General features: G+C 43.9%; 1 protein-coding gene across 1 annotated transcript in view; it reads left to right on the plus strand.

The window, feature by feature from the left end:
* Positions 1-5: 5 nt before the first annotated feature.
* The window catches only part of GALNT12 (polypeptide N-acetylgalactosaminyltransferase 12), a gene marked incomplete at its 5' end in the record, with an annotated part of 36,042 nt that continues 25,447 nt past the window's right edge, over positions 6-10,600 (plus strand). The window contains one exon of the mRNA XM_034665563.1: positions 6-286. Coding sequence (XP_034521454.1) covers positions 6-286 — 281 coding nt within the window. The remainder of the gene's footprint in view (positions 287-10,600) is intronic.

The raw sequence follows: 10,600 nt of genomic DNA on the forward strand, positions 1-10,600 counted from the left end.
GCTGGCCCGGGCTGAGCTCCGTGCTGCGGGAGCGGCGCGGGGCCAGGGCCAAGGCGGCCGAGCCGGGACCCGTGCGCGTCCCGCGTCAGGGACGGCGCGACCCGGTCCTGCCGCGGCCGCCGGTACCCGACGACGCTCTGGGCGCGCAGGGCGAGGCGGTGCGGCTGCAGCTGCGGGGCGAGGAGCTGCGGCTGCAGGAGGAGAGCGTGCGGTTGCACCAGATCAACATCTACCTTAGCGACCGCATCTCGCTGCACCGTCGCCTGCCGGAGCGCTGGAACCCGCTGTGAGTCCGCAGGTGGCGTGGGCAACACTGCCTGCGGGGTCCCCGGGCCTCAGTTTTTGCATCTGTGAAGTGGCGGGGGGGAACCGGGGTCTCGAAATACCCGGGGATCGCGCGTCTTACTGAGTCTTTCTCAGAAGTGGGTAATGGAAGGAGTCATATGGGATGGGGGGACGCAAGAAAGTTTTAAAAAAATGAAAATAGAAAAAAATCTCAGAAATTGACGACTCTTTTACTGCGTGGTCTCTTGCCTCCTTCCCGCATGAGGTCTGTCATTCGGCTGTGAAAAAGTGACGGGAGGGTCCGGGCAGACAGGTGTGAGATGAGACCTCCTTTGGGTGCTCTTCCTGGTTTCACAGCACCCCCAGTCCAGCTCTGCCACTATGGCCCTACCTTGGTGAAACTAAGGGCTCTTAGGGTTCGAGATAGGCTCCACTTTCACTTATCTGTGTGTGCCAGGCCCTTGAATGAACCAGGATGGGAGGGCGCTCCAGCAGGAGAGGTAAAAGGTCGCTGGAAGGCCAAGTACGAGGCTTCCCCCTGGATTCCTGAGCATTAGGCAGAAGAAGGCAGGAAGGAGGTGGTGGGAAAGGCTCCTTCTGGCCGAGGTCCAGCTCAGCTCACTGCTGTGGGTGGTGCAGGCCCTAAGCCGGTGTGGTCAGAGGCCTAATTCCTGTGGGAGCTGCTGGCTGGGTGGGTTGTGCTCACTGCCTAAGTAAGAAGGGAGCAAGCTGGTAAAAGGACATACCTCCTGGCCTTCTCTCTCCGTCCCTCCGTTGCTGGGGATCTTCCAGATCCCCACTTGAGCCCGGTTCTTAAAGACTTTGAGGAAAAGGGGATTCTGACAGGGGGTCCTGGGAGTAGCCAGTGCAGCGGCCTCCTGTGTGCACTGGGCACCTGTCGCTCCTTCCTGTTCTCTGGCATGCCTGCTTTAGAGGTGTGGCAAAGATCTCGGGGAGGACAAGTGACTCACCTAAGGCCCCACAGCTGGAAAGTGGTGGAACTGGCTGTGGGGGATGGGACCCTCCTGGCCCCTTTGGCATTGTGCTGATTTCGGGATCTGGGCATCCGTGAATCCTTGCCTAGAGAAAGCATGACTACCTGCTCGAGGAGTTGTTCCCCAGCCCCCTTTGGCAAAGCTGGGAAGAACTTGGGCTTCACAGGCCTCCCTATTTTCCTCTGTCTGTTCATGTCTAGCCTCATGCTTTTGCCTGAGGCATTTTCACTGTTAATCTTTTTGAGTAGAGCTATGTTAGTGTTGGTAGCATTCCCCCCACTTTCCCTATCTGCAAAATAAGGAATGAGTAGAAATAACACAGCCTAGGAATTAATAAAACATTGAACATACCGTGCACTCAATTCTTACTAGTTTTACCCCCTTCCCTGTTGCCAACGAGGTACTCAGGAGGTCGCTTTTAAGTCATCCAGGGATTGGTTGTAAAGTTTTTCTTTTCCGGGTTCCAGCTTCCTTTATTATCCCAGGTTGAGAAATCTCTTTCAAACACTGTGGGTAACCTGTGGGGCTCATGGTGTCCCGTCTCCATGGTGACACAGCAGCCCTGTGTCCTATCAGGATCTGCTTATAGATCCTGCTGTTGCGTTGACTCTGGGAAGTTAATCCAAACCCAGCGTGATAAGAAGTAGGAATGCCTCCTGCCTTTAATTCCTGCAGCAAGGCCTGTTGGATTCGTGTTGCCTAGCTGGAAGGAAAGGTGAGCTTATCTGTGTTGCTCTCAGCCAGGCCAGGCAGTGAGGCCTAACTTCAGTTTGGTCAGTAAGGTCAGCGCTTTTAATGAAGACTCAACTTTTACTGTAGTTCATACAAAGGTGAGTGCCTGATCGAGGTCTGTGGTTTTAGCCTGAGAAACGAGAATGGCAGAATATAAATTTATAATTGGAGTGGTGGTGCATGTGGGGGAGTGTCTTGGGACTTCAACTGACAAGCAGAGATCCTTGAATGTCACAAAGAGAAAGTCCCTGAGGGAGATCCAGTCTAACCAGAGAGGAAAAGCCATGCCCCCAAAGTAACATGCAGATCTGGGGCAGAGCTGATCTAAAAGCCAGATCTTTTATCCTCTCCTCCCTTTTGGGATACAGGCAATTATTTATCTGTTTATTTTAATTATAAAAGCAATACATGTTCACTCTAGAAATTTTAGCATATACAGAGAAGCAAAATAAATAAATAAATAATCATCTATAAATCTACTGCCCAGGAGAACCACTGTTAACATTTTGCTGTGTACCCTTCTAGACATTTCCAGGTATAGAAATAGGTTTTGAAAAATATACCTGTTGGGTATGTGAATGAGAACATATTCAAACATGAGTATGTACATAGGTTCACACACATTTTTAACTGGTCTTTATTTTTTATTTATTTATTTTTTAAAAGATTTTATTTATTTATTTGACAGAGAGAGACACAGCCAGCGAGAGAGGGAACACAAGCGGGGTGGGGGGGGGAGAGGAAGACACAGGCTCCCAGCAGAGGAGCCTGATGTGGGGCTCGATCCCACTTAACAACTGAGCCACCCAGGCGCCCCTTAACTGGTCTTTAAACTACAGCCTGTTACCATAGGCAAGGAGATGGGAACTACCAAGGGACTCTGGCTTGGTTCTTTTTGGCGTCTGCAAACCTTGAGACTGTGTCCGCTCTCTTGGACAGGCCAGACCTGTAGAGATGCTTCAGCGTTGGCTCTAATTCCTTGAAACTTGGTGTAGTCTGATAATTCCCATGCCAGTGGATTAGAGCACAGCTTTATTTCTGTTTCTGTTATTTCTGTTTATTTCTGTTGCAAAACTCACAAACACTGTCTCCTTTGAACCAGGCAAGGAGATGGAACTTTCACTTTGAGAGGGCAGCAGGCCAAAGTGGGGAGCCAGAAAGCTGGATTTGTGGCCTTGGGGAACTTTGAGAAATACTGATGCCAAGGACCTTCCCCAGAATAATTACATAGAATTTCTGTAGGTAGAACCTAGGCTAAGGCTGATGTGCAACTGGGGTTGAAAGCTACTGTCTTAGGGTCTGTGGGGTTTAAATTACTCGGAAGATTAAGGTGGGTGCTTTTGAGCAAGTGGGAGAATACCAGAATTAGACAAAGTAGGGATTCAAAACAGATCGCCTTCTGTTGAAATTAGCGATGACATCACAGCCAGCTGTAAGGTGTGTCACGAGTAAATGATTGCTAATGTTGTACCAATATTTGCAAAGAGTTTCAGTTTTTATAGATCAGAGAAGCCTTGGGATAATCACTATAATGTCATTCTTGTTTGCCTTCTTACCTGTTTAGCAGGTGAGAAAGACACTGTGGAGTGACAGTGCCCTTGGGGCTGTACATTTCCACAGGTACGTGGATGAGGATGCCGTACGGGAACATCAGATGTTCTCTGCCATAGCAGAGGAATTTTGAACAGTGGTTTAGGAAAGCGTGCCAACAATACATAGGTGTTCCTTGAATGCTTTCTCTGGTGTTAGCCTCATTAGTACTATAACTGCAGATGTGTATCTGAGTTGGGTGCTGGGATGGTGAAGAGTTTCAAAATAGCTCTAAATAGGTAATCCCGCAAAAGAAAGTGTGTTTTGCTGGGGTTGGCAGGAGGGAGGGAATTGGTTAGGATTCCCCTTCTTGCAGAGAGGTAGCCTGCTTGATCGTTCTCATAACAACAGTGTCCTTGGACCAACATCACACGTGGTGCAGAGATTAGACTGATGTTTCTTTCCTTCCCCAACAAGATTGTAAACCACAGGTTATTTTATTAATTTTTACCAGACCCATCTGTGGTTGTCAGAGTGGCATCCTTTCTTTGAATCAGTGTTTTCAGTCTGCAGAACATGATTTAGTTAGTATTTTCATGATACCTTTTTCCATCCTTTTACTCTCATTCATTCTGTGTCCTTATGTTGTAGGCGTGTCTCTAAATAGCATGTTGCTAGATTTTCTGTGGTCATTAAAGAAAACATCCAGACTGACAATCTTTTTTTAACTAGTACGTCCATATACATATATATATTTCTCGTGCTTACAAGACACTTTAGGTTTGATTACTTTGATTATGCCATCTTATTCTATACTTTTTAATTATTTTGCTTTTTCTATGCTTTTTTCCCTTTTTTTTTAAATGCTGCTTTTTGAGTCGATAGAAGTTTTTCTCTCCCTTTCTTATTCCACTTTTTCTTCTCTATTAATTTGGTAGTTCCATGGTTTATTCTTATCTTTAGTGGTCAGTTTGAAAGTACATATTCAACTCCGCAGGATCTAAAGTTAATCACTAGCTATAGGCCTTCAGGTGTTTTAACATTGGTCACCTTCCTTCCTGGTTTACATCCCTTTTTACTCCAGGATTTTAATTCTGCCTTGCCTTTTAAACCAACATGTTAAAACATTTAAAAAATGCAGTATTTTTTTGTTTATGTATCATTTTTCTCTGCCCTTCATTCATTCCTGAATGCTGGGTGGTCTTTGGATCTCAGAGAACTTTCTGGGGTTCTTTTCCTTCTTGAAGCATGTCATGTATTCATTACTATAGAGAAAATCAGTGTTGTAAATTCAGTTTTACTTATCTGAAAATGTTCTTATTTTGCTCTTGTTCTTGAAAGATAATTTTATTTGGGTATGTAATTCTAGATTGGTAGTTTGGCATTTGAAGAGAATATTCCATTGTCCCCTGACTTGCACCATGACCTTGAGATGTCAATCCTGAGTGAGATTTGCCTGTCATTCTTGTTTTTTTGTCATTCATTTGAGGGCATCTTTTATTTATTTAAGCATCTTAAGCATACTTATCTGGTGCTTTGTGTCTCATAACTCTAATATCTAGATTTGTATTTTCTTGTTGTCCCTGGACTCTGAGGACTTTTTTTCCCCTTTTCCTGTAAGCTGAGCCATGCATTTAAAAAGATTTTTTAAAAAGTATTTTATCAAGAATTTTTTCCAACAGGGTTTCACCAGGCAATGTAGTCTTCCATATTGCCAGTAGTGGAAATCCTACATTCACTTAAAAAAAAAAGACCTATTTCTCTATTAGTCATAGTGCTTTTGGTTGAAAGTGACTGAAAATCCAATGCAAACTGACTTGAATATAAAAGAAAACATATCGACTTCTATCACAGAAAGGTCTGGGATGAGAACTGGGTTCAGATTATTCTGGGCCCTGGATTCTGGGACTCACCTGATGTCATCAGGAAAATGTGCATTGGTCAGACCTGGGGAGCATGTGACCTTCCCAGAGGGGTGTGTGTATGTGTGTGTGTATGTGTGTGTGTGTTTATAGCCTTGCACAGACCATGCACACTGAGAGTCCGGGAGACATGGTTCCTGAAAGAGAAATCAAAATGCAGTAACATGAAGAAAAAGGATTTTGGGCGGGCAAAACACACCAAGGTACACTATGACCTCCTGGCCTGTTCTGCAAGGATATGGGTTTTCCTTTTTTAAAAGGACATTTATGTGATAACATGAATATGAACATAAAAGAAGATGAGGAGGCATTTGCTGCACCCATTCATTCACATCTTTATAATACATAGACCTGTATTGTGCTAGTGGAGATCATGGTCCCTACCCAATAGGGTTGTTATGGAGGGAAGGTGGAGTAATGCATGTGAAATGCTTAGCACACTGCCCATGATGTGGTCAGCACTCAATACGTGTTATTATTACCAGGTACAGTACAAAGCACGCTGAAAGTACCGCAAAAACCAGAATTCAGCCACTGCCCTTACAAAGCACATGGATTATACCAGAAAGTTAAGGAGAGGACGGCTCACTCTGATTTAGCAGTGAATTTGGCTCTGAGGTTCCTTTTGTTCCCCAGGCAAAAGTGGAACTCTGACTGACGCGTGCATAGCTGTTCTTGTCTAATTAGAGGATGTACCACTTTTTATCAGTCAGGAGAGGGAGAATGAGCAGTGCCATATAATTCTTTTATATTCCATCATAGCGCTTAGGATAGGATAGGCACATAGGAGTTGTTAATAGTTTTTTTGGTTAATTGATTTAAACTGAAAAGCTGGGTAATTGAACCAAAGACAGTTAATTCACAATTCTAGGTTAGACATTTGTAAAAGCCTTTCAACTTGTTTGGATCATGCAATGAAAGTGAATTGCATATTTTTTTTTTCAGCAGCGTTTGTGTTGCAATCTAAACTTTTGGGAACTTGCTTTAAAAAAAAAAAGGAAAAGGGGAAAGTATTTTTCTTGGAAACAAACTTAGACATTCAGAAGGATATATTGAACTTCATGAAGGAGAATTCCTTTAAGGTATGCTTAAAGAAAGAAGGAGAAACTCTATCAGGCCAAGAGAAAAGGAGCGGTCAGAGTGTGATATTATTGCCCAATGAGGAGGACATTTGCTATGGGAAGCTAAAGAAATAGGATCCAGCCTTTTGAAAATAATCTTTCTTTGTGATTATAAAAATGATGTGTGTTCAGTGTAGAACAATATTAGAATGCAGAAAACTGCAAAGAAGTAAGAATCTGCAATAATCCCACTGCTCGGAGATCTCCATTGCTAACATTTTTGGCATATCTCTTTCTACTGTGTATTGTTTGTGTGGGAGCGTGTGCGGGCCCGCATGCTGCTCTTTGTAGATTTGTACCCTGCTCTTTGATTTACCGTTGCAGTGAGGTTATTCTCCTTTACTGTTAAAGAGTCTCCGAAAACATGGTTTGGGAAGGTCACGTAGACTTTCTTCACCCAGCGGCCCTGTGTTTCACGTTTTCTTGTTGGACCCTTGGAATTGTTTATAGCTTTTTGCTGTTATCAATAGCATTACGAAGAAAAATTGTTACCGCAGGCTTCCGTCAGGGTTATCTCTGATGATTCCCTGAGCTGAGAAGTTCTTCCATATTTTGATACGAGATAAAAGAGAAGAGGCACATTTTGAAGCTCTGTGTATGTTTTGCCGGCTGGTACCCAGCACTCTTGTGATTTAAAGGGACACAGAGAGTGTACCTATACATTCTAGAACAGTGGCCTTGGGCTTTGGGGTTTTGCAGAGCAGCAAAAACACATAAACAAAAACACTGAGGAAGGACAGCCATCTGGTCCTGGCGTTGCTTGGTCAAGCAGAGCTTTTTCTACCCTCCTACTTACCCTCATTCTAGAAGAAATACATTTTAATACTGAACAGTAAGGATGTGATTTCCCACGAAAGGACAGTTGTTTAAATTGAATAAACTTCATTTTGAAAACCTCAATTTACTGTCCGTATTTCTGTTCATTTCTCCTTGGATCTGTGTACATTTGAAACTAAATTTTAGCTTTTTTTTTTGATGAAAAAATCTTTATTTTTAGGTTGCACAGAAACACATTTTTTTCATGAAATATAAGCAATTAATTCTTTCCGAAGCTTTTACTGGGCTCTGGCTCAGCTTTTCCATGCACCCTGGCTATTAGTCAGGGACTTTTAAAATGCAGGTACACTTATTAATATGTTTATACATGTATATGTTTTCCATTTGTTGTAACATATATTTGGAGGAGGGCAGTGATTTTGGTGGAAGTGGGAAAGAGTGAGCTAGGAGAGGGCCTTAGTCAGGGCCACTAAGGTTGAGATACATATTTTTAGAACCAGAATTGGCTTGGTATTTGGATATACCCTTGGCAACATTAACATTTTTTTCCTTCTTATTGTATTACATTTTTGATTTTGAAAAAATTCAAAATCAGAGAACATTTAAGAATAGCATAAGAAACTCCTGTTCGTCCTTTACCTAGATCCATTCATTCTTTTGCCCCATTTACGTCATTTTTCCCTATCTCTCCTTCTGTGCTATAATATTATACACATTTGAGAGTAAATTTCAGTGATAGACACCCTTTATCTTTTGTTACTTCTACATGCATTTTCTGGGAACAGGGACATTCTCTCGTCATATCATGACGTAGTTACCGAATTGAGGAAATTTATACAATACTGGATTTTTTCAACTGTGCCAATTTTGGGAGGAGCTTTTTCTTCCTGACCTGGTATCTAATCAGGAATCAAGGGTGACGTTCAGTTGTTGTGTCTCTTTAGGCCTGTCTGTGTCTCTTAGGACACTGGCATTTTTAAGAGTACAGGCCTATTGGTTTATAAAACATCTCTCTTTGGGCTCAGCTGAAAGATTCCTTGTGATTTATTTCGGCGTATGCAGTGCCATAAACTTAGTGACTTAAAGCAGCAATAAACATTTGTGATTTCACATCATGTCTGTGGGTCAAGAATTTGGGAGTGGCTTAGCTGGGTGGTTCTGGCTCTGGATCTCTCATGAGATCACAGTCAAAAAAATGCTGCCTGGGGCTTTCATCATCTCAAGGCTTCACTGGAGCTGAAGAATCTGCTTTCAAGAGGGCTCATTCCATGCTGGACAGTTGCGGCTGGCTGCTGGCCAGAGGCCCTTGCCACAGACACCTTCCCATAGGATGCTTGAGTCTCCTTGCTTCACTGCATGGAGCTGGCTTCCCCCAGAATGGGTGGTCTGTGGGCGGGAACAAAGAGGAAAACTCCATGTCTTTAGGACCTGATCTTGGAAGACTCATGCTTTCACTTCTGCAGCATTCTGACCCTGCACGGTGGTTTTAAAACATATCCACAAAGGATGGAGCCTCCTTCTCCCCTGGAGTGTGGGCTGGGACTCCCCTCTGTGGGGCGCAGCGCTAAGTGACCATCTATGCGTTGGGCTGGAAGCCCGTGGTGTCCAAGGACTCAGGCTGCTGGGGGTGCCCTTTCGCTTCAGGACACCAGAGCTGCCATGCTTAACCAGCCTCGGCTGACTTTCCTCAAGTGTCCAGAACAGGGCCTGCAAACGCAGCAGGAACAGAATGTAAAGATGGTTGAGAAGAGCCGGCCTCTCACAGAGTCTCCGGGAAAAGCCTGTTTGTGTGTGAGAGCCATCCCAGTGACCGCAGAGCTCTCTGCAGAAGCTGTCCTGGTGTTTAGGAAGAGAGCCTGGAGCTGGACCCTAAGAGGAAGGACAGGAGAAATCGTCCATGACTTGTAGGAAGGAGGGCTGGGCGGAGAGAGATGGTTGGGATCCTTACCTGAGTGTCCTGGGAGGTGGGGGGCGGGGGCGGGAGCAAGCCAGAATCCTAAGACAGGGGCTCTGGGCCCAAGGACCTTGGCCAGGCACACNATCCTAAGACAGGGGCTCTGGGCCCAAGGACCTCGGCCAGGCACACACTCGTGGGCATTCTGTGAACTGCCCAAGTTATCCACCCTCCTGAGCCTAGTCTCAATAAATGCTAACACAGCAAGTATTTTTTGAGAATATTACATGTCATTAATTTTAAGTCATTTTTTTTCATATCTAAACATTTCTGAGATTTGGAGACATTTTAAAGTCAACACATCCTACAGTTAGGCAACACGTGTCCTTCATAGAGATTCTTAAAAGAATGGTATGTCTTCCAACTGTTGGCTTCTTAATTTTTATGAAATATTGTAGACTGGAGATATGGTAGCACTAAGGAATTGCTAGTTTTTTAAGGTGTTTCAGTTTTATTGTGTTTTATTATAAAAAATAGTCCTTATCTCTTGGGTCTATTGAAATATTTATAGATGCTGTGGTATGCTGGGTTTTGCTTAACACTAGTCTGGGATGGAGGCAGTGGGTGAGGGCTTAGATGAAGCAAGGTTGACCATGCATTGAGGACTGTTGATGTCAGGTAAAAGGTCCCAGAAGTTTCTTATAATATTTATATAATATATATATTCATATATATATTCATATATATATGTAAATATATATATTCATATATATGTAATATTCTTATAATATTTTCTCTATTGTTTGTGTGTTTGAAAATTTTTATAATGAAATAAAAGGAGAAGAACCACAAAGAAATAAAGTACATACCTAAAGGGCTTTTTCTCTGCTTTTTGCAGGACCAGGTCTGTCATTATTCAGGTCTCATCCTCGATGTCACCTCCTCTAAGAGGCCCTCCCTGATTACCTATTATGTGGTTACTCCCCTTCCCCCTTCCCACTCCCCTCAACAGTTGCTCTGTTTTGCATCCTGCTTTTCTTCCTAGCACCATCTCCTACTGAAATTACTGATATGTTTGCTTACTTGATCATTGTCGCCTTGGATGTAAGCTCTGTGGGAGCAGGGAGGGTTTTTTTGTTTTTTGTTTTTTTTTTAGTCCAGCACATAGTAGGCAATCAGGAACTATTTGGTGACTGACTGGTAAGGGCCCACTGGTACATCGCCTGGCCCACGGCAGTCAGTCCACAGAGCTAGCCTCACTCCTAATTCTGCTAGGTTCTGCGTCTCTTTGATACGCCCCCCAGCCTGTCTGTAAGGCCTTCCCTTTCTGCCCCCCCCCCCCCC

This window comes from Ailuropoda melanoleuca, chromosome 7, assembly GCF_002007445.2.
Source record: "Ailuropoda melanoleuca isolate Jingjing chromosome 7, ASM200744v2, whole genome shotgun sequence".
In the NCBI taxonomy this organism is placed as follows: domain Eukaryota; kingdom Metazoa; phylum Chordata; class Mammalia; order Carnivora; family Ursidae; genus Ailuropoda; species Ailuropoda melanoleuca.